The sequence below is a fragment of the Grus americana genome, chromosome 29, assembly GCF_028858705.1.
Source record: "Grus americana isolate bGruAme1 chromosome 29, bGruAme1.mat, whole genome shotgun sequence".
Taxonomy (NCBI): Eukaryota; Metazoa; Chordata; class Aves; order Gruiformes; family Gruidae; genus Grus; species Grus americana.
Window position 1 is genome coordinate 3,187,923 of NC_072880.1, and position 21,520 is coordinate 3,209,442.

General features: G+C 72.1%; 3 protein-coding genes across 6 annotated transcripts; all 3 read left to right on the forward strand.

The window, feature by feature from the left end:
• The first annotated feature begins 1,578 nt into the window (after positions 1 to 1,578).
• On the forward strand, positions 1,579 to 4,160 carry LOC129197650 (lens fiber membrane intrinsic protein-like). Its single transcript, XM_054806283.1, has 5 exons — positions 1,579 to 1,960; positions 2,487 to 2,658; positions 3,239 to 3,379; positions 3,579 to 3,713; positions 3,909 to 4,160. Exons 2-5 carry the CDS (start codon positions 2,490 to 2,492, stop codon positions 3,974 to 3,976), a joined length of 513 nt encoding a protein of 170 aa, XP_054662258.1. The 5' UTR covers positions 1,579 to 1,960; positions 2,487 to 2,489; the 3' UTR covers positions 3,977 to 4,160.
• Positions 4,161 to 4,664: 504 nt separating this feature from the next.
• On the forward strand, positions 4,665 to 13,808 carry NECTIN4 (nectin cell adhesion molecule 4). The gene is made up of 9 exons (XM_054806647.1): positions 4,665 to 4,956; positions 8,005 to 8,358; positions 9,115 to 9,405; positions 9,840 to 9,954; positions 10,378 to 10,541; positions 12,023 to 12,170; positions 12,249 to 12,327; positions 12,520 to 12,609; positions 13,076 to 13,808. The coding sequence occupies exons 1-9, from the start codon at positions 4,881 to 4,883 to the stop codon at positions 13,328 to 13,330; spliced, it is 1,572 nt and encodes a 523-aa protein (XP_054662622.1). The 5' UTR covers positions 4,665 to 4,880; the 3' UTR covers positions 13,331 to 13,808.
• Positions 13,809 to 14,431: 623 nt separating this feature from the next.
• ARHGAP30 (Rho GTPase activating protein 30) lies at positions 14,432 to 21,189 on the forward strand. 4 transcript variants are annotated; one of them, XM_054806645.1, is made up of 12 exons: positions 14,432 to 14,797; positions 15,243 to 15,345; positions 16,912 to 17,056; positions 17,146 to 17,228; positions 17,344 to 17,451; positions 17,547 to 17,674; positions 17,767 to 17,920; positions 18,084 to 18,268; positions 18,363 to 18,440; positions 18,641 to 19,108; positions 19,199 to 19,401; positions 19,672 to 21,189. In XM_054806645.1, exons 1-12 carry the CDS (start codon positions 14,689 to 14,691, stop codon positions 21,112 to 21,114), a joined length of 3,207 nt encoding a protein of 1,068 aa, XP_054662620.1. In that variant the 5' UTR covers positions 14,432 to 14,688; the 3' UTR covers positions 21,115 to 21,189. The 4 variants fall into 4 exon arrangements, with proteins under 4 accessions (XP_054662620.1, XP_054662621.1, XP_054662618.1 ...); XM_054806646.1 differs by having other exon boundaries at positions 18,168 to 18,268; XM_054806643.1 differs by lacking the exon at positions 14,432 to 14,797 and having other exon boundaries at positions 14,891 to 15,345; positions 16,916 to 17,056.
• The last annotated feature ends 331 nt before the right edge of the window (positions 21,190 to 21,520 follow it).

Sequence of the window (21,520 nt, forward strand, 5' to 3'; positions counted from 1 at the left end):
CACCCTGGCGTCGGGGCTGTGGGGGCTGTGGGGGCTGTGGGTGGTGGGACCCTCACCCTGGCGTCGGGGCTGTGGGTGCTGTGGGGGCTGTGGGTGCTGTGGGTGCTGTGGGTGGTGGGACCCTCACCCTGGCGTCGGGGCTGTGGGTGCTGTGGGGGCTGTGGGTGGTGGGACCCTCACCCTGGCGTCGGGGCTGTGGGTGCTGTGGGTGCTGTGGGTGGTGGGACCCTCACCCTGGCGTCGGGGCTGTGGGGGCTGTGGGTGCTGTGGGTGCTGTGGGTGGTGGGACCCTCACCCTGGCGTCGGGGCTGTGGGACATGGGCAGCCCCTGAGGTGGTTTCCCCCCCCCCAGGTGCCCCCTGCAGCCCCCCCTGCTCCGGGCCCCCCTCCCACGGCAGCTTCGGCCTCAGCCTCAGCCTCCTCCTCCTCCCGCTGCCGCTGCTGCTGCCGCCGGCCTGCAGCCCGTGACCCGGGGAGCGCGTGTGCCTGTGCACGTGTGTGCGTGTGAGTGTGCACGTGAGTGCGTGTGTACATGTGTGTGTGAGTGTGCATGTTTGTGTGCCTGTGTGCGTGTGCGCACACACATGTGCAAGGGCGCACGGGTGTGTGTGGGGGTGTGTGCAAGGGCAGCGTGCACGTGGGGGTGTGCGTGTGAGGGGTGACGGCACATGGGGGGGCACGTGGAGGGGGCGTGCACAGGGGTGTGCACGTGCTCGGCGCTGGGCACATGGGTGTGCGTGAGTGTGCCTGGGCTCGTGTCACAGCGTGTGCCCAGGCGTTGTGTGTGCCTGCCTGCCAGGGCACGCGCGTGTGCAGCCCGTGTCCTCCATGTCCTCGTGTCCCCGATGTCACCAGTGTCACTTGTGTCCCAGATGTCCCCGTGTCCCCAGTGTCCCCCCATGTCCTCGATGTCCCCCATGTCCCCCCGTGTCCCCCCGTGTCCCCAGTGTCCCCCCATGTCCTCGATGTCCCCCATGTCCTCGATGTCCCCCCGTGTCCCCCCGTGTCCCCCCGTGTCCCCCTGTGTCCCCTGTGTCCTCAATGTCCCCCCGTGTCCCCATGTCCTCGATGTCCCCCCGTGTCCCCTGTGTCCCCCCGTGTCCCCTGTGTCCCCCATGTCCTCGATGTCCCCCCGTGTCCCCCCGTGTCCCCCATGTCCTCAATGTCCCCCCGTGTCCCCATGTCCCCTGTGTCCCCCCGTGTCCCCCGTGTCCCCCCATGTCCTCAATGTCCCCCCATGTCCTCGATGTCCCCCTGTGTCCCCCGTGTCCCCCCTGTGTCCCCCGTGTCCCCCATGTCCTCGATGTCCCCCCGTGTCCCCTGTGTCCCCCTGTGTCCCCCATGTCCTCAATGTCCCCCCGTGTCCCCCGTGTCCCCCCATGTCCTCAATGTCCCCCCGTGTCCCCATGTCCTCGATGTCCCCCTGTGTCCCCCGTGTCCCCCCTGTGTCCCCCGTGTCCCCCATGTCCTCGATGTCCCCCCGTGTCCCCATGTCCCCCATGTCCCCTGTGTCCCCCCGTGTCCCCCCATGTCCTCCATGTCCCCAGTGTCCCCCCATGTCCCCTGTGTCCCCCCCCGTCCCCCGTGTCCCCCCCCACCCGAGTGGCTGCGGGGTCCCCAGCCCTGCCCAGGACTGACCCTGCCTGCGGTGACGGCACCCGCTGTCCCCGGGGTGCTGGCGCCCTGGGAGGGGGCACAGGGTGGGACCCCAGCTGCATCCCCTGCCCCCCCGCAGTGCCACCCGGGGGGGGGGGACACACCGGCGGGGACGAGCTTCTGCCGCGTCAGCACCCGGGTGGCAGCAGCACCCAGAGCCTTCCCCGCATTGTGTCCCCGACAATGGCGGTGCCACGTGCGCCCGCGGCCTCGACCCCCCCCCGGGGCCCCCGTCCCCATCCCGGGGGGACAGAGGGACAGAGGGACAGGCGGCCACGAGGCTCCCGGCCGGCGGGTGCTGAAGGTGGGTGAGTGGCCAGGGGTGGGTGCCGGGGGGGTCTGTCCCCAGTGTCCCCCCCCACCTCCCAGAGATGCCACCCCTGGGTCCCCTGCGGCGTCCCCCGGAGATGCCCCTGGTGTCCCCCGAAGTGCCACCCCCCGGGTGCCCCAGTGTCCCCAGAGGTGCCCCCCCCCGTTACTCCAGAGACCCCCAAGATGCCACCCTGGGTACCCCCAGTGTCCCCAGAGGTGTGTCCCCCCCCCCCCGGGTACCCCCGTGTCCTTGAGATGCCACCCTGGCTTCCACTGACAGCCCCCCCGCGGGTGTCCCCGGTGTCCCCTGGAGATGCCACCCCCAAGGACCCCCATGTCCCCCGGAGATGCCACCCCCGGTACCCCCACGTCCCCCAGAGGTGTCCCCACGAGTGCCCCCTGCGCCCCCGGCGATGCCACCCCCGGTACCCCCTACCCCCGGAGCTGTCCCCACGCGTCCCCCCTGTTGCTGCTCCCCCCGGGGTGGCCGCAGCCCCCACAGCCCCTCCCTGGCGCAGGGGATGCCGGCGGGCGGGGGGCTGCTGTGCGGGGCCAGCGGCCTGGCCCTGCTCCTGGCCGCCACCGCCACCCGCTTCTGGCTGCAGCACCGGGCGCCCGCTGGCACCGCCAGCCTCGGGCTGTGGCACGCCTGCCTCGGGGGGCACTGCCGCCCCCACCCCGGCACCCCGGGTAGGCACCGCAGCGGCTGCGACGAGTGCGCCCGGTCTCTGCGGGGTGGGGATGGGGGGGGCACTGCTGTGCTGAGCTGTGTCCGGTCTCTGCGGGGGGGGGGGGGGCATGGATGTGCTGAGCTGTGTCCGGTCTCTGCGGGGTGGGATGGGGGGGCACTGCTGTGCTGAGCTGTGTCCGGTCTCTGCGGGGGGGGGGCATGGATGTGCTGAGCTGTGTCCGGTCTCTGCGGGGTGGGGATGGGGGGAGCACTGCTGTGCTGAGCTGTGTCCGGTCTCTGCGGGGTGGGGATGGGGGGGGGGCACTACTGCACTGAGCTGTGTCCGGTCTCTGCGGGGTGGGGATGGGGGGGGCACTGCTGTGCTGAGCTGTGTCTGGTCTCTGCGGGGTGGGGATGGGGGGGGCACTACTGCACTGAGCTGTGTCTGGTCTCTGCGGGGGGGGGATGGGGGGGGCACTACTGCACTGAGCTGTGCACGGTCTCTGTGGGCAGGGCGCAGGGGCACTGCCCTGGGCGTGCACCCGCTCGGGGTCCCGTGTCCCCCAGGTGTCCCCAACGCCTGTGTGTCCCCCCCCCCAGCCTTATGGGAGGCCACGCGGGTGCTGATGCTGCTCTCGGTGCTCACCGCGGCTGCCGGCCTTGCCTTGGGGCTCTCTGTCATGGCCAGCGCTGCCCGGCGGGCACGTGCCCGCGTGGCCGGCGTCACCCTGCTCCTGGCTGGTATGTGGGGACAGGTGGGGGGGGTGGGCGGGCTGGGGCGCACGGGCCTCGGGGACTGTCCCCAGGGGAGTCGCAGCTGAGCTGAGCTGTGCCCGGTCTCTGCAGGCTGAGCTGTGCCGGTCACTGCTGCACTGAGCTGTGCCCGGTCTCTGCGCGGCTGGGCTGGCCGGTGCCGCTGCCCCGTCCCCTCTGCCCGCAGGTCTGCTGGCGCTGCTGGGGCTGGCGGTGTACACGGCCGGCACGCTGAGCCTCCTGGGGCCGGCCCGCACCGCCTGGCGCTTCTCCTGGTCCTACATCCTGGGCTGGGTCGCCGTCGTCCTCACCGGCTCGGCAGGTAGCAGCGCCCGCGGGGCCCGGTCACTGCTGCGCTGAGCTGTGCCTGGTCTCTGCAGGGCTGAGCTGGGCCAGGCCACGTGCCAAGGGCACCCACGGGTGGGGGGCAGCAGGGAGGGCACCCACGGGTGGGGGGCAGCAGGGAGGGCCCCCACGCCCACACCGAGCTGCCCCCGTGGCCTCCTCTCTCCCCCAGGGATTTTCCATCTCTGTGCCGCCGCCAAGGACCCATCTCCGGAGAGCTCCGAAGTGGCGGGTGCCTGAGAGGCCCCCGGGGACCCCCGCTCCCGCCCTCGCCCCCACCCTCCTCCCCACAGGAGTCGGGTGGGGGCACCCTGAGGCTGTGTGTCACTGCTGTGCTGAGTTCTGCCCGGTCTCTGCAGGGCTGCTCTCCCGCCCCCTCACCCCCACCCCTGTTTTGCCCCCCCCAACTCTTGCTGTGCCAATAAACTGCCATGCCCCCTCCCCCCCCCCCCCCCGTGGGCTGCACTGTGGCGTCGGGTGGGATTCGGGGACCCAAAATTTTTGGGCGCGGGGGGGTGGGGGGGGTGGGCACCAACGCACATCACTCCCCCTTCCTCTGCCCCAGGGTCTGGGCTGAAACAGGGGTGTTTGTGGGGTCTCACCCTGGGGCCTGAGGGGGGCACTGGGAGGGGCACGGGGGTGTCACCGGGACACACCCACACCCCCCACACCCCCCCACACCCCCCCGGGAGCCGCCGTCTGACGCGGATCGGTTCCGCCCGGGTGGGGCCCACCGCGCCCCGTCGGGGATCATCGCCCCTTTAAGGCCGCGCCCCCGGCCCCGCCCCTGCCCCGACTTGCCGGACCGGTCCGCCCCGCCCGGCCCCGCCCCGCCGACCGCGCCCCGCCAGGCCCCGCCCCCCCCCCCGCCCGCCCCGCCCCCGCCGCGGCCCCGCCCCCCCCCCCGTCCCGTCCCGTCCCGGAGCGGCAGCACCGGCCCCTCCGCCGCGCTCGGCCCGGAGCCGCCCGGTTCGGCCCGGTGCAGCCCGGAGCGGCCCGGTTCGGCCCGGCGAGGCTTAGCCCGGTTCGGCCCGTTGCAGCCCGGTACGGCTCGGTTCCGCCCGGTTCGGCCCGGCGCAGCCCGGTACGGCCCGGATGGTGCTGGCCGGGGGCCGAGCAGCGCCGTGAGCCCGCAGGTGTCCGCATGGCCCCCCGCGGGATGCGGCCCGGGACGCCCTTCCTCCTCCTCCTCCTCCTCCTCCTCCTCCTCGCCGTCACCGGTAAGACGCGACGGGACCGGGACCGGGACCGGGGAGTGGGACCCGGGGGGGGGGGAAGTGGGACCGGCAGCACCGGCTGCTCCGGGCTGGGACACGGGGCCGGGGCGGGGGGCACCGGGGGCACCGGGGCGGGGGGAGCGGCGGGAACCGAGCGGCGGGGAGTGGGGTGCACGCGCGTGTGTGTGTGTGTGTGTACCTGCACGCCTGTGTGTACGTGTGTGCGAGCGTGTGCGCTCCGTGTGCACCTGCGGCTCCGCGCACCTGTGCCTGCGCGTGTCCGTGTGTGTCCGCGCGTGTCGGTGTGTCCGCGCGTGTCCGTGTGTCCGTGCGTGTCCGTGTGCCCAGGCAGGGTCGGGCTGTGCGTGGGTGCGCGCCGTGCCGGGGGTTGCGCACACTCGTGTGCGTGTCCGTGTGCGCGCAACTGCGCGTGTCCGCGTGCCCCCCCCCCCCCCCCAGGCCCCCAGCGCGGGGGGGACACGGACCCCTCTGGGGACACGGAGGGGACAGACCGTGGGAACGGGATGCGCCCCGCGGGGACACCCGGCCGGGGGGGGGGGGACGACACACGCGGTGTGGGGGTTCCCGGGGGGTCCCGCCCCCCTCCCCATCATCTGCCCCACGCCTGGGGGGGGAGGGCTCCCCTCGAGCTGTGCTAAGGTGGGTGCTGCACCCAAGGGTGCTGCAGAGTGGGGGGGGGGGCTGTTCAGTGCCCTGTGTCCCCCCCCCCGTGCCTCAGTTTCCCCAGCGATGGACGATCCGTGGGAACGGGCTGGGCGCCGCGGGGGGTGACGTCACTGCAGGGGGTGCTGACCCCCCGTGACTCACAGCCCGCGGGGGGGTCGGGGGCTCGGTGCCACGAGTGGAGGGCGGCCCGGCCGTGGGGAGAGGGGAGGGGGGGGGTGTCCCCCACTGGGGGCACGGGGCGGCACCGAGCCCATCGCCGGGCGTCAGGCCTGCGGCCCCCCCGGGGGGGAGGGGGTGCTGCCACGCCACCCACGGGCGAGGGGATGCGTGTGTGCGCACACGTGTGTGTGTCTGTGTGTCCGTCGGGGCTGCACACGCATGTGTGCATCCCCGAGGGGCACAAGCGCACGCGTGTGCGTGGGCACGCAGCCCCCGTGGACGCGCCAAGGGGCGACGCCGGTCTGTGCGCGCACGTTGGTGCGAAGGTGAGGCTGAGCGTGCACACGCGTGTGCACCCCCCGGGGCTCCCCCCTCCCCGGGACCCCCATCTCCCCCGTCCCGCATCCCGCGGGCGCGAGCCCGGCCGGGGCGTGGGGGCCGCGGGATCCGGTTGAGCCGGTTCCCGGCTCCGTTCCCACGCGCTCGGCCCCGCTGGGTGGGGACGCCCCGCGGCGGAGGCCGCTCGCCAGCCCCGACGGCACCCCGGCCCCCACCCCGGCCCCGGCACCCCGGCCCCCTCGGGACCCCCCGGCCCCCTCGGGACCCCGTCGCCGCGCGAGGGGAAACTGAGGCAGGGCCGCGGCGGCGGGAGCGACGCAACCGTGACTCACGGCCCGGGCAGCGCCGCAATTATTTAATTAATCCGGCGACTAATCGGGGGGTAATTAGGCCGGGCACGGGCGAGCGGCACGGCGGGGGGCTCAGTGGGGAGGCCCCGGGGGGCCGGCGGGGGCGGGAGCCCTCCGCAAGCCACGGCAGAGCCCGGCATGCGTGCCGGCCGGTTGGGCTGGCCGTGCCGGCCTGGCCGCTTCCCCCGGCGTCGCCGAGCAGCTGGGCGTGCCCCGCGCCCCGCCCCGACACCCGCCGGCCTCGCACGCGCGGCGGCCGGGGAAACGGGAGCGAGCGTGCGGGAGCGTATAGGAGCGAGCGTGCAAGCAGGTCTGGGTGCGTGCAGGTGTGCGTGAGCGCGGGTGGACGCGCCCAAGTGTGCGTAAGCGTGCGTGGGTATACACAGGTGCGCACGAGTGTCTGCAAGTGTGCCCTGAGCGTGTGTGAGCGTGCCCGAGTGTGCAGGAGTGTCTCTCTGCCGGCATGAGGATGCCCAAACACACAGGACTGTACAAGTGTGCAGAAGTATGACCAAGCGTGCAGGAGCGTGCATGACTGTGTCCAAGGATGTGCGAGCGTGTGCAAGCGTGCCCAAGCATGATGAGCATGTGCGAGCACACCCAAGCATGCATAAGCGTGTGTGAGCACGTCCAAGCACACATAAGTGTGTCCAGGGGTGCACAAACATTCATAAGCGTGTACGAGCGCGCTTGAGCGTGCTGGAGTGTGCCCAGCTGTGCACGAGCAAGCCTGTATACGTGCAAGTGTGCTTAAACACGCATGTACATGTGTGAGTGTGCTCAGGCATGCTTTAGTGTGTGCAAGCACGAGCACATTCAAGTGTGCACGAGTGTGCCCAACTATCCCCGAGCACGTTCAAACGTGCATGAGCATGCACAAAGGTACTGAAGCGCATGTGCACGTGTGTGAGCACATCCAAGCACGCGTGAGCATGTGCAAGCTTACCTGAGTGCTCGTGAGCACATGCAAATATGTCCCAGTGCGTGCAAGCACACCCAGGTGTGCATGAGCACAAGTACACCCATAAGTGTCTCCAAGAACGCCCAACTGTGCATGAGTGTGCAAGCGCGCCCAAGCCCACATGAGAGTGTACAAGCGCACCTGCGTGTGTGCAAGTGTGCCCAGGTGTTCCTGCATGTATGTGAGGGCACCTAAGCACGCATGAGTGTGTGCAAGCACAAGTGTCAGCAAGTGTGTCCAAGCGTATGCGAGTGTGCCTGAAGAAACACACGGATGTGTGCAACCACAAGCGTGCCAGAGCGTACGCAGGCGCGCCTAAGTGTGCCCGCACATATATGAGCGCACGCAATCACGCACGTGCAAGCACAAGTGTGCCTGAGCGCGTGCAAGCGTGCCAGCGTGTATGTGAGCGTACCCAAGCGTGCACGGGGTACGCGCGAGCGTGCCCGAAGTAGCGCACCAGTGCGCCGGAGCGTGCCCGAGCGTTCTCGCGCGTCCGTGAGTGTGCGCGAGCGTGCCGAGCGAGCGCCCCGGTGCCAGCCTGGCTGCCCGCAGGCTGCCGCTCGGGGGTGGTGGAGGTGCAGCGCAGCGTGACGGCGGTGCTGGGCCAGGACGTGGTGCTGCCGTGCCGGTACCGGGCGCAGGAGCAGGAGCAGGTGGTGCAGGTGACGTGGCTGAAGCGGGGCCCGGCCGGGCGCAGCGCCGAGGTGGCCGTGCTGAACCGGCAGCACGGGGAGCACGTGCAGGAGCCCTACGCCGGGCGGGTGCTGCGGCGGGCGAGCGGGGCGCTGGAGGACGGCGCCATCGTCCTGAGGAACGCCGTGCAGGGGGACGAGGGCGACTACGAGTGTCACCTCATCACCTTCCCCCTGGGCAACTTCGAGGGACACCTCACCCTCAAGGTGCTGGGTGAGTGACCGGGGCCACGGGCACGGGGCGGTGGGCACGGGGCGGTGGGTGATGGGGTGGTGGGCACGGGGTGGTGAGGACGGGGCAGTGGGCACGGGGCGATGGGCACGGGGCGGTGGGGTGGTGGGCACGGGGTGGTGGGTGGTGGGCACGGGGCGGTGGGCGCAGGGTGGTGAGGACGGGGCGGTGGGTGGTGGGGCAGTGGGCACGGGGTGATGGGCACAGGGTGGTGAGAATGGGGTGGTGGGCACGGGGCGGTGGGTGATGGGCACGGGGCGGTGGGCGCAGGGTGGTGAGGATGGGGCGATGGGTGATGGGGTGGTGGGCACGGGGCGGTGGGCACAGGGTGGTGAGAATGGGGTGGTGGGCACGGGGCGATGGGTGGTGGGGTGGTGGGCACGGGGTGGTGAGGATGGGGCGATGGGTGATGGGGTGGTGGGCACGGGGCGGTGGGCGCAGGGTGGTGAGGACGGGGCGGTGGGCACGGGGCGGTGGGTGATGGGCACGGGATGATGAGGATGGGATGGCGGGTGACGGGCATAGGGCGGTGGGCAAGGGCAGCGGCCACGGGGTGAGGAGGATGGGGGCGATGGGTGACGGGGTGGTGGGCGTGGAGCAATGGGGCAATGGCCACGGGATACGGGGCAGCGGGCACCCCGCAAGGTGCCCTGGGGACGGGGTTGGGGCAGGGGGGGTCTGGGGACACCGGTACCGCAGCACCTCCCGGCGCGGGTCTGACGCCGGTGCCGCCCGCAGTGCCGCCGCTGCCCATCCTGAACCCGGGGCCGCCGCTGGAGGAGGGCCAGGGCCAGACGCTGGCGGCGTCGTGCACGGCGGAGGGCAACCCGGTGCCGTCGGTGCGCTGGGAGACGGAGGTGCGGGGCACCAACGCCACGCGCCACTCGGCGCACGCCCGCTCTGCCTCCGTCACCAGCGAGTTCTTCCTGGTGCCCGGGCGCAGCATGAACGGCAAGAGCCTGACGTGCGTGGTGGCCCACCCCGGTCTGCGCCACGAGAAGAGGATCACCCACCTGCTCAGCGTCGCCTGTGCGGCACCGGGGCGCGGGGGGCGTTGAGGGGCACGGGGGCTGTGGTGGGCGTGGGGGGTGTCGAGGGGTGCGGAGGACCGAAGGATGTGGGGGGCGTTGGGGACGTGGGGGGCATGGAGAACGTTGAGGGGGGACACGGGGGGCACTGAAGGTCATGGGGGGCATTGGGGATGTGGAGAGCATGGGGGGCACTGGGGGGGCACTGGGGGGGCACTGGGGACACGGGGGGCGTTGGGGACATGAAGGACGTGGGTGGCAGAGGGACCTGGGGGGTGTTGGCGTGCAGGACTTTGGGGATGTGGAGGGGACGTGGGGAACGCTGTGGGTGCGGGGGGAGAGGAAAGGCACGGGGGGGGCCGTGGGGGGCACGGCGGGGCCGTGGGGACATGGGGCCCGTCCCCGCTCGTCCCCTCACTGTCCCCTCGTCCCCAGACCTGTCGGACGCCTCGGTGCTGGGGCACACGGAGGAGTGGCAGGAGGGCATGGAGGGGGCCGTGCTGACCTGCCTGGGGGACGGCAACCCCCCCCCCACCTACAACTGGACACGGTGAGGACCCCAGCCCTGCCCTCACCCCCCCGTGCACGTGTCGGTGGCCCTGCCGCGTCCCCGCACGCGTCCCCGTCCCTGCCGTGGCGTCCCCTGCGCACGTCGGTGGCGTCCGTGCCGGGCGTCCAGAGCACGTTCGTGTCCCCGCCGTGTGCCGCGTCCCTGCCGCATCCCCCCCTGCCCGTGCCGGTGTCCCTGCCGCGCCTCCCCACCCGTGCCCGTCCCCGCCGTGTCCCTGCCCAGGCGTGCCCGTGCCGAGGGCCGCGGCGGCGGCAAGCGCGGCAGGTGGTGCCGTGCCCGGGCAAGCCCCGCCGGGGCCGGGGCAGGGCGTCAGCCGTGGGAACCGGCAGCCCCGGCTTTGATGGCGGTGCCGCCTGCGCCCGCCCGGGCACGCCGGGGGCTGACGGTGCCGCCGCGCCGCAGGCTGAACGCCCCGCTGCCCGCCGGCGTGCGGGTGAAGGGGGACACCCTCGTCTTCCAGCGGCCCCTCGCCGCCGACGACGCCGGGGACTACATCTGCCACGTCTCCAACCGCGTGGCCACCAAGGAGGCGCGGGCCAACGTCAGCGTCAAGGGCAGGGCGGCAGGTGGGCGCCACGGGGGGCCCGGGCTCCCCCTCCCCGAGGGCGTCGTGGCGGGTGGGCGTTGGGGTGGGGGGGTCCCGGGTGGTCGGGGGGAGCCTGGTCGGGGGGGCAGCGCCGTTCCATTCCGTGCTGCTCATGCCCGTCCGTCTGTCCGTCCCCGGGCTCTTCTCCATCCGCCCGCCCTTCCTGCCGCCCCCCTCGCCCTTCTCACCCCCCACGTCCGTCCGTTCACCCGTCCCGCCCCAGATGCTCCCTCCACGCTTTGTCCGTCTGTCTGCCCGTCCATCCATCTCTGTCCTCCTGTCTGTCCGGCCATCCGCCCATCTGTGCACCGGCCATCCGCCCCCCCACTTCACTCTCCCCATCCACCTCTGCCTCCACTTCTCCACCCACCCACCCATCTGCCCGTCCGTCCGTCTGTCCCTCCCACGCCTCGCTACCCGTCGGTTCATCCGTCGTGTGCCCATCCGTACACTCATCTGTGCCTTCATCCACCCGTCTACTCACCCGTCTACTCATCCACCCACCGTCTACTCATCTGTCTACTCATCCACCCACCCGCCTACTCACCCATCCACCCATCTACCTGTTCACGTCTGCTCGTCCCCCTGTCCGTCCATCCTGCCGTCCCCCTGTCCGTCCATCCCCTGCCACCTCTCTGTCCATCCGCCTCTCCACCCGTTGGCTGTCTGACCACCCGCTCATCCGAGTACCCGTCCACCCACGGACCCGTCCACCCATCTGCCCGTGGATCCCTCCCTCCCTCCTTCCATCCCTCCCTCCCTCCCTCCCTCCCTCCCTCCATCCCTCCATCCCTCCATCCCTCCATCCCTCCATCCCTCCATCCCTCCCTCCATCCCTCCATCCCTCCCTCCATCCTTCCATCCCTCCATCCTTCCATCCCTCCATCCCTCCATCCTTCCCTCCATCCCTCCCTCCCTCCCTCCCTCCCTCCATCCCTCCATCCCTCCCTCCATCCCTCCATCCCTCCCTCCCTCCATCCTTCCATCCCTCCATCCCTCCATCCCTCCATCCCTCCATCCCTCCATCCCTCCATCCCTCCCTCCCTCCCTCCCTCCATCCCTCCCTCCCTCCATCCTTCCCTCCATCCCTCCATCCCTCCATCCCTCCATCCCTCCCTCCCTCCATCCTTCCCTCCATCCCTCCATCCCTCCATCCCTCCATCCCTCCCTCCCTCCATCCTTCCCTCCATCCCTCCATCCCTCCATCCCTCCCTCCCTCCCTCCCTCCCTCCCTCCATCCCTCCCTCCCTCCATCCTTCCCTCCATCCCTCCATCCCTCCATCCCTCCATCCCTCCTTCCCTCCATCCTTCCCTCCATCCCTCCATCCTTCCCTCCATCCCTCCATCCCTCCATCCCTCCATCCCTCCCTCCCTCCATCCTTCCCTCCCTCCCTCCATCGCTCCCTCCATTCACGCACCCCCCCACCCTCTCTCCCCCCCACCCCACGGGCATCCCCGCAGACGATGAGGTGCGCAAGGTGGACCTGGTCTCGGCTTCGGTGGTGGTGGTGGGCGTCATCGCCGCCGTCCTGCTCTGCGTCCTCGTCGTCGTCGTCGTCGTCATGACCCTCTACCACAAGCGCAAGACCAAGCGCATCTCTGAGAAATAGTAAGAGGCGGCAGGGGATGGGGGGGGGCGGTGGGGGACGTGGGGGGCCCGTGCTGAGCGTGTCCCCCCGTGTCCCAGCGAGGAGGAGCTGACGCTCACCCGGGAGAACTCCATCCGCCGCCTGCACTCCAGCCACAGCACCGACACGCGCACCCAGGTGGGGGGGTCTGGGTGGGGGGTGCCCTGGGTGGGGGGTGGTGGGGTGGTGGGGAGCCCAAGGGGGGGAGGGTCTTGGGGTGCCCAGGGTGGTGGTGGGTGTTGGGGTACTCGGGGCTGGGCACGGGGTGTCGGAGGAGGAGCAGGGTGCCCGGGGGGGGCCGGGCCGTGGGGTCTCACGGGGCCGTTTCAGCTGGAGGAGACGCTGCAGCTGCGTGCGGAGAGCCGGCAGGGCAGCCTGCGCGGGGACAGCCTGCGCGGCACCAGCATCTGCTCCGCCATGGTGAGCGCCGCGGCAGGGCGGGGGGCTCGGTGGGGCAGGGGGCCCGGCTCAGCCCCATACCCGCACCCGGCCCGGGGCTGCGGCTGTCGGAGCGTGTCCTCCAGCACCCCCTTTTTGTGGGTGCAGCCCCCCCTTGGGGCGTTCCAACCTCTTGCCCACGCGCAAACCCCCCGTTCTGGGTGCGCACAGACCTTTCCACGCGCGCGCCCCCTCTTCGGTGTGTTTGGCCCCCCCCCTTTTGTGTGTGCAAAGCCCTCCCGCACACGTTTGCACGCCCACGCGCTGAGCCCCTGCGCGCCCCCTCGTACCCGTGTCCCCACATCCACATCCCCCCCCTCCCTGGGAACAGCGGGCTGCACCCCCGCCGTGCCCCCCGGCAGCACCCTGGGCCCTCGTCCCTGGGGCAGGGTCCCGCTCTGGGGGGTGCTCCCTCCCCGGGGGTGACCCCCGTCCCTCGTCCCCGCAGAGCGAAGAGCCCGAAGGCCGCAGCTACTCGACGCTCTCGACGGTACGGGAGATCGAGACGCAGACGGACGTACCGGTGGCACCGCTGCTGCCCGCGCCGGCGGGGAAGGAGCCGAAGGAGGAGGAGGAGGATGGCGGCGGCGGGGACGACCCCATCAAACAGGCCATGACCCACTTCGTGCAGGAGAACGGGATGCTGCAGGCCAAGCCCACCACCAACGGCATCTACATCAACGGCCGCGGGCACCTGGTGTGAGCCCGGCGGGGACCGGGGGGGGGGGGGGGAACGCCCGAGGGACCCCCGAACCCCCCCCCGGCCCTGCCCGCAGTGCCCCGGTGCCGCCCTGCTGCTGGCACGGGGGTGGGGACGCGCCGTGCCGCAGGACGGGCTCCGGTCCCCGAACGTCACCCTGCTGCCGGCCGAGGAGGCGACGGCAGCGCCCAGGACCTTGCGGGCACCGGAGCCGCCGGGCACCCCCGAGCGTGGGGACACCCCAAGGACAGGACAGGGCCAGGAGCCCCCGGCGGGGTTCCCCCCCCCCCCCCACCCCAAAAATCCCTTCGGACTCTGGGTCGGCTCCTTCCCGCGCGGCGCTGGGGACACGCGGCTGTCCCCGCTCGGGACGCGGTTTGCCGGTGGCACTCGGGACGCTTGTGTCCCCTCCCCCATCCCAGCTGCCCCCCCCTCCAGCCCCCCCCCCCCCCAAAACCCCCAAACCCTCTGCCCCCTCCCCCCCAAACTGCTGAGGGAACCCCCCCGGGGCCGGGCCCCCCCCGGGGCACGGGGCTGGCGGTGGGGGTCCCCGGGGCCGGCGTGCCCTGCGTGTACATACCTGTATAGGACGGGGGCCCCCCCCCGGCTGCACAGCCGCGCTTGTAAATAAACCCCCGCGCGGGACCCTGGACCCTGTGTCGAGTGCGTCTGGTCTCAGCTTGGGGGGGACGCGGATACACGGGGGGGGGGGCGGTGCTCGCGGGACGCTGCTTGTGCACTGGTGTGCAAGGATGGCCACACCCGCGTGCTCCACCCGTGTGCTGCTGGGCACCCGGGTGAGCTGCGTGCAAGCGCGTGCGCGTGGAAGTGTGCACGAGCGTGCCGAAACGTGCACGACCTCATGCAAGCATGCCTGAGCTCGTGCAAGCATGCACGCAAGCCGTCATCGCGAGCTCGTGCAAGCACGCGCAAGCAAGCGTGCACGAGCACATGCAAGCATCGCGAGCTCACGCAAGCATGCACGAGCATGCACAAGCACGCATGAGCGTGCCCAAGCTCACACAAGCATGCACGAGCGTGCAGGAGCGCGCGGAAGCGCGCACAAGCGTGCGCAAGCGTGCCACCCGCGCCCTGCCCTGCGGTTTCGACGCGCCGAGGAGCAGGAAGCGGCCTCGAAGGCGGCCGCCGCCTTCCTGCCATCGCCAGCGGGACGACCCGGGCCCTCGAGGCTGCGTCAGGGCCCCGGGGCCGCCGCACTTCCTTCCCGGGGGCCGCTTCCGCTCGCCGCCGCCCGCCTCCCCCCGGCCCTCGCAGCCGCGCCGGGGCTCCGGGGTCCCCGCACCCCGCTCGGGCCATGGGCAGGGTCTGACCCCGCCGCCGGGGGGGTCCGCGCCGCCTCCATGTCGCTGGCGCTGAAGGCCCGGCAGAAGGTGAGGCGCAAGGGCGGCGGCAAGGAGCGGGTTTTCGGCTGCGACCTCCTGGAGCATCTCCAGCAGTCGGGGCAGGACGGTAAGCGCCCACCGGTGAGCGCCGCCACCGCCCCTACCCCCCCGCCCACCTCGGGGGTCGCCCCCATGGGTGCCGGAAGCCGGGAGGGTGCCCGGCGGTGCGGCGGGGAGGGGATGGGGGGGTGACTCACGCCACGCGGTTGCATCACCGGCAGTTGAGCAAGCGTCGCAGCCGGGGCGCCTCTCGGCGAGGCCCCTCTGAGATTTGGGGGGGTCCCGGCACCTCACCGCGGCCCTGAGGGGATGGGGATGGGCGGCCCCGTCCCTGGGGACTCGGTGCCCCCGGAGCTGGATGCGGCCGGCGCAGGGACCGGCTGCCCCGCGGCGACACCATCACCGCATCCCCGGGCAGCGGGTGGCCCCGGTGGCCCCGTCACCCCCGGCGGGGAGCGGGTCTGGGGCCGGGGGAGGTGGGTGACGGCGGACCCGGGGTGCCCATCCCACAGTGCCCCAGGTGCTGAGGAGCTGCACCGAGTTCGTGGAGCAGCACGGGGTGGTGGACGGCATCTACCGCCTCTCGGGCGTCTCCTCCAACATCCAGCGGCTGCGGTGAGCGGGGCCGGAGGGGAGGGGACGGAGGGGATGAGGGTGGAGACGGGATGGAGATGAAGATGATGGAGGTGGAGATGGAGGGGATGGAGCTGGAGGAGTTGGGATGGAGATGATGGAGATGGAGCGGGCAGGATGGAGATCGGAGGCAGAGGGAGCAGGGATGGAGCTGGAGACAAGATGGGACCAAATGGGAGGAAACCAGGTGGGGACGGGAGCAGACGGGAGCAGACGATGGGATGGAGGTGGGGACTGGAGGGAGATGGGGCTGGACCCGGAGGGGACGGAGATGGACCAAGGTGGGACGGGGACAGGACAGGGGTGGGACCGGGAGGGGTGGAAACGGGGACGGGGTGAGAGGACGAGGGGGATGGGGACGGGCTGGACGGGAGATCAGATGGGACGGAGACGGGATGAGAGCGGAGCAGCGGGAGAGGACGGGGACGGGATGGGGATAGGATGGGGATGGGATGGGATGGGGATGGGATGGGGATGGGGATGGGGATGGGGATGGGGATGGGATGGGATGGGGATGGGATGGGGATGGGATGGGGATGGGGATGGGGATGGGATGGGGATGGGGATGGGGATGGGGATGGGATGGGGACGGGGATGGGATGGGGATGGGATGGGGATGGGGATGGGGATGGGGATGGGGATGGGATGGGGATGGGGATGGGGATGGGGACGGGGACGGGGATGGGGACGGGATGGGGACGGGATGGGGATGGGGATGGGGATGGGATGGGGATGGGGATGGGATGGGGATGGGGACGGGGATGGGGATGGGATGGGGATGGGGATGGGGACGGGGATGGGGACGGGGATGGGGACGGGACGGGGATGGGGATGGGATGGGGATGGGGATGGGGACGGGGACGGGGACGGGATGGGGATGGGATGGGGATGGGGACAGGGACAGGATGGGGACGGGGATGGGGACAGGGACAGGGACAGGGACAGGACGGGGCAGACGCAGCCAGCGCAGGAGCAGACCCTGCTGCTGAGTTGCTGGATCTGGCCCCCCCCCCGGCCCCCCCAGCCCCTCTCTCGCTTGTTCCTTTTCTGCCGTTTCTTTTCTCGCTGTTCGTCCTTCCTCACTGCCATTCTCTCCATACGGGGGGTTCACTCTCTCGCTCTGTTCGGTTCTTCCCCCCCCCTTTTCCCGTGTCCCCAAGAACCCCAGCACCGCCAGCGTCCCCTGTGTCTGCAGGGTCCCCAGCACCCCCGGGGTCCCCAGCACCCTCCTGTCCCCCCATATCCCCCCTGTCCTCTGTGTCCCTGTACCACTGGCACCTGCAGCATCCCCTGTCCCCTCCATCCCCCTGTGCCCACCATCCTGTCCCCTCTGTCCCCTCCATCCCTGTCCCCCCGTCCCCCCCGCATTTGCCGCCCACCGGGGCCGTGTCCTGTCCCTGTGTGTCCCCAAGCCCCGCCGGCAGGGACCAGCCCCCCCGCCCTCCCCGGGGACACCCCAGACCCTCCGCGGCACGTCAGCGAGCTGGGTCGAGCAGGGACACCGCCCCGTCCCGGTCGCCGTCCCCGAGCCGGCCGCCTCGCCCGCAGGCAGGAGTTCGACAGCGACCGCTGCCCCGACCTGCAGAAGGACGTCTACCTGCAGGACATCCACTGCGTCAGCTCCCTCTGCAAGGCGTACTTCCGCGAGCTCCCCAACCCCCTCCTCACCTACCAACTCTACGACAAATTTGCCGTGAGCGTTCCCCCCCCCCCCCTCCCGGCCCCCCCGCCGCCCGGTACCGGGGAAGGCGACGCTCCTCACGCCGTCCCTGTCCCCGGCAGGACGCGGTGGCCATCCAGATGGAAGAGGCGCGCCTGGTGAAGATCAAGGAGGTGCTGAAGGAGCTGCCGGTGCCCCACTACAGGTAGGGGGGTGCAGGGCGAGGCGGGGGGGGGGATCCCCCCGATCGCGGTGTCCCTCACGTGGGGTGTCCCCCCCGCCCCGATCGCGGCGTCCCTCACGCGCCCCGGTGCCCGCAGGACGCTGGAGTTCCTGATGAGGCACCTGCTGCTCATGGCGTCCTACAGCAGCCAGACCAACATGCACGCCAGGAACCTGGCCATCGTCTGGGCGCCCAACCTGCTGCGGTGAGCGCCGGGGACGGGGCGGTGACCAGCACACCTCCCCCCTTTCCCCTGGTGGGGGGGGGCAGCCTAAGAACCCCCCGGCACCCCCGCGGCAGGTCGAAGGACATCGAGGCGACGGGGTTCAACGGCACGGCGGCGTTCATGGAGGTGCGCGTCCAGTCCATCGTGGTGGAGTTCATCCTCACCCATGTGGAGCAGCTCTTCGGGGACGCCCCTCTCCGCGGTACGGCCCGGCCTGGGGGGGGGGACACACGGACACACACCACGGCCAGGGGGTCCCACAGGACCCTGATGGCCCGTCCCGGCGGTCCGCAGGCAGCGAGTCCCCGCGGCGGTCCCTGCTGCTGGGCGGGGGGAGCCCGAGGGACGGTCAGCCCCCACCGTACCACGTGCCAGCGACGCTCAGCCAGGGCGACGGGCCCCCCCCGATCCGGCCCTACCACACCATCATCGAGCTCAACGACCACAGGTAGGACCTGCCCCCCCCCACCACCCCCACCCCGGGGCCCTGGGCAGCGCTGCGAGCACGCGTGTGTCACGCACACGGGATCCCACGCACGCGGGCACGCGCTCTCCTGCACTCAGGCGTGCATGGGTCTAAAGGCACCATGCGTGCTCGTGCACACTCGCAGGCATGCACAGGTGTGCCCCGGCACGCCCGGCGTGCCCAGGCGTGTGCAGGCGTGCCCGGCACCCCTGACGCCTGGGTGCCGCAGGAGGAAGGGCTCCCTCAAGGCCAAGAAGTGGAGATCCATCTTCAACCTGGGCCGCTCCAGCCACGAGGCCAAGCGCAAGCTGGTCAAGGCGGAAGAGAAAGGTGGGGACCCCCGGCCCCCCCATCGCTTGGGGGACGATGCATCCCCAAACCCAACCCTGCCGCCACCCCCCCCTTCTCCTTCCCCCCCCCCCAGATGACAAGTGCGGTAAGATAACCCTGCGGCCGGCCAAGAGCATGGACTCGCTCAGCTCCGTCCCCTTCGCCAGCGACGGTACGAGGGACGTGCCGAGGTGTCGCTCCCGCGGGGACCGTCCCCGAGGCGGGATGGTGGGGACGGGATGGGACAGACAAGCCACTGGCATCACCCCGGTACCTCATCTCGGCAGCTCCCGCGGTGCCCCCGGGTGCCGGGGGGTCCGGGGACAGGAGCCACCTCGGGGCCCTGACTCTTCCCCCCCTCACCGGGTGCAGACGACCCTCGGCTGAGCAAGAAGCGTTCGGTGAGGCAGCCGCCGCAGCGCCGGGACAGCTTCGATGCCTGCTCCTCGCTGCCGGCCCCGGAGAGCTGCCCCGAGCTGGAGGAGAGCCTGGAGGAGAAGCTGAAGGGGAAGGAGGAGCCGCGGGGCCCCGAGTCGGAGGGCGAGAGCAGCACCAAGTCGGAGCCCACCACCCCCAAAGCCAGCCGGGCCTCGCTGGTGGCCCCCGGCCGCTCGCCCAAGGCTGCCCACAGCCGTGCCGAGAAGTGCGCAGGGGTCCACATCTCCGGCCCCTTCTCCGTCACCGTCCCGTTCCACATCACCTCCAACCTCTCCCGCCTGACACGGGGGTTGCCATGCCCAGCGCTGGCCCAGGCGGCCGCGGGCAGAGAGCCGCCCGCCAGCCCCCCGCCACCCGCCCGCCACTCTACCGGGGACCCCGAGGCGCCCGAGCACCGCACCGGTGAGAGGCGGCTGCCAGGACTGGCCGGCGCGGGACCCCCGGGGTGCCAGGGACACCTCAGGGCTCAGCACCCCCCGCTTCCCTCCGCAGGGGAGGGGACGGCGGCCGTGGAGGAGACCCGGCTGTCCCTGGAGCTGCGGGACTCCTTCGCCTTCCTGGACAGCCAGGAGACGTGGCTGGAGGGCGGCGGGGACGGGGAGCCGGCGGCACAGTCCCTGCTGCTGGACACCGGCCCCGGGGACGGCGAGGGGTTCTTGGCCATAGAGGAGGGGATGGAGAGCGGGTTCATGAACGTAAGCGGGCGTTGTCATCCCGGTGGGGGACAGAGGGGACACGGTGGCAATAGAGGGGATGGCAATGGAGGGGACGCAGCGGGGACAGGGATGGAAGGGACGTGGTGGCAATGGAGGGGACAGGGATGGCGATGGAGGGAACAAGGGGACACGGTGGCATCGACCCTCCAGCCCCAGCGCTGTCCCCGAGGCCGTGCAGGGCTCCCTGCCCAAGTGGGGCTGGGGGGGTCTCTGGCGTGACCATCACCCTCCCGCCCGTCCCCTCCGCAGCTGGGGGAGCCCCCCGCCGAGCAGCCCGGCAGCTACCTCTCCATCGAGGAGTGCATGGACGAGGAGATGTTCTTCATGGCTCCCAGCGGCTCCGACGCCGAGGACTGCGCCGGCGACACCGACTCGGACGACATGTTCCTCAGCGCCCACGACGACCTCAGCCCGCTGGCGGCATCGCTGGAGCCCCTCGACCAGCCGCTGGGCGAGGGTACGGCCCCGGTACCCCCAGCGCCGGCCCAACCTGGCGCTGCCGTGCCACAGGACAGGTCTCCAATGCCGGGGCCGGCAGAGCCGTGTCCCACGGAGGAGGATGCTCCGGGTGAGGGGGAGCAGCCCGGGGACCCTGCCGGGGTGCCAGCTGAGGGGGGGGCACCAGGGAACGGCCAGCCCCCAGGGGAGGAGGGCGGAAGGGAGGGGGCTGCCGATGGCGGCTCCAGCCCCACCAGAACTGACTCCAGCGCCGAAGCCGGCACAGGGAACGAGGCCGGGGGAGCTGGGGGCTGCGCAGGAGCAGGGCCGGTTCCCAACACATCGGATGGGGAAGTCGAAGAGGATGGACCTGGCTCCGGTCCCCCTGCCACAGAGCCTTCACCGGGGTCCCCTCCCGCCCCCTCGGCAGGGGAGGCCCCCCAGGAGCCGGGGGAGGCCCCCCAGGAGCCAGCGGAGCCCCCGGTCCCCGCGTCCAACTCCGGGGTTGTCCCTGAGGCTCTCGGGGTGGGCGGCCCAGGAAGCAGCTCCGGATCTCCCTCGCTCTCCGCCTCGGCCCCAGACCTGAGCAGCATCACCCCCACGGCCCCGGAGCTGAGCGGCGTCACCCCTGCGGCCCCGGAGCCGAGCCAGGCTGAGCCCACCAGCTCAGAACTGGTGTGCCGCGAGCCCGTGGCTGTGCTGCGCCGTGACGGCAGCGCCCCGGTGCGCCTGGCCGCCCGCACCATCAGGGTGCAGCAGGCTCGGTCGGTGCCCGTGGTGCCCCCCAAGCCCCAGTTCGCCAGGATCCCCCCGGCCCTGCAGCCCTGGGCGCCGGCGGCGGAGGGCGATGCCACCACGTCGCCCCGGCGACTCCCCAGCCCCCCGGTGCCAGAGGGGCCTCCCCACCAGTCCGTCGGGGCGAGGAGAGCGGGATGGCGGGAGGGCGGCAGCATGTCCTGTGACGAGGCGGTGGCGGCGGCTGCCGAGCAGCAGCTGGCCCAGGCGCCGGCGAGAAAGGTACAGCCCTCGGGCGAGGGGGAGCCGGCGCCCGCCGCCCCCAAGACCCTGCCCTTCCATCAGGGCCCCCTGAGGCCGCGGCTGCTGCGGCCCCTCAGTTGCGTGGCGGCCCCCGAGGGCGAGGCGACGGGGAGGAACCGGCTGGGCCCGGCCCGGCCTACGGCACAGGCCGAGGGGGCGGTGCTGCCCCCGCCACGGCGGCCGGTGGGCACCAAGGGGGTGGCGGGCGAGCGCTGAGCTCCGGGGCCGGCGGGTGTTGGTGTGCGGCTGTGCGGGCGGCCGCGGATCAATAAAGGCGCTGGGCTTTGTCTACTGCTGCGGCCTCCTCCGACGCAACATGGCGGCACCCAGGGCAGCCTCAGGGGACTGGTGGGAAGGGGGGTCCCCGCTCAGCACCTCGGGCCGGGCCGGTGGGGGGAGAGCAGGGCGGAGGGTCCCTCACCCCGCGGCGGCGGAGCCGGAGGACAGGGACCGTTTTCGCGAGCGGGGTGTGAGGGACGGGGGGCGCCGCCCGCCTTCAAGATGGCGCCGCCCTCACTCAAGATGGCGCCGGGCGGAAGCGCAGGGCTTCGCCGTCTAAGATGGCGCCCGCCGGGTCGGCACGCACTGAGATGGCGCCGGCGGGAGGGGCGGGAGGGGCGGG

Excerpts from the sequence above, each read along its gene's own strand:
- NECTIN4 (XM_054806647.1), top strand. The coding sequence starts at position 4,881 with ATGGCCCCCCGCGGGATGCGGCCCGGGACGCCCTTCCTCCTCCTCCTC. Across the intron at positions 9,406-9,839 it reads CCACCTGCTCAGCGTCGCCT|ACCTGTCGGACGCCTCGGTG; the intron begins GTGCGGCACCGG and ends CCTCGTCCCCAG. Across the intron at positions 12,610-13,075 it reads CCAGCATCTGCTCCGCCATG|AGCGAAGAGCCCGAAGGCCG; the intron begins GTGAGCGCCGCG and ends TCGTCCCCGCAG.
- LOC129197650 (XM_054806283.1), top strand. The coding sequence starts at position 2,490 with ATGCCGGCGGGCGGGGGGCTGCTGTGCGGGGCCAGCGGCCTGGCCCTG. Across the intron at positions 2,659-3,238 it reads CCCCCACCCCGGCACCCCGG|CCTTATGGGAGGCCACGCGG; the intron begins GTAGGCACCGCA and ends CCCCCCCCCCAG. Across the intron at positions 3,380-3,578 it reads CGTCACCCTGCTCCTGGCTG|GTCTGCTGGCGCTGCTGGGG; the intron begins GTATGTGGGGAC and ends CTCTGCCCGCAG.
- ARHGAP30 (XM_054806643.1), top strand. The coding sequence starts at position 15,040 with ATGGGGATGGGCGGCCCCGTCCCTGGGGACTCGGTGCCCCCGGAGCTG. Across the intron at positions 17,057-17,145 it reads AACTCTACGACAAATTTGCC|GACGCGGTGGCCATCCAGAT; the intron begins GTGAGCGTTCCC and ends TGTCCCCGGCAG. Across the intron at positions 17,921-18,083 it reads ATCGAGCTCAACGACCACAG|GCATGCACAGGTGTGCCCCG; the intron begins GTAGGACCTGCC and ends GCACACTCGCAG.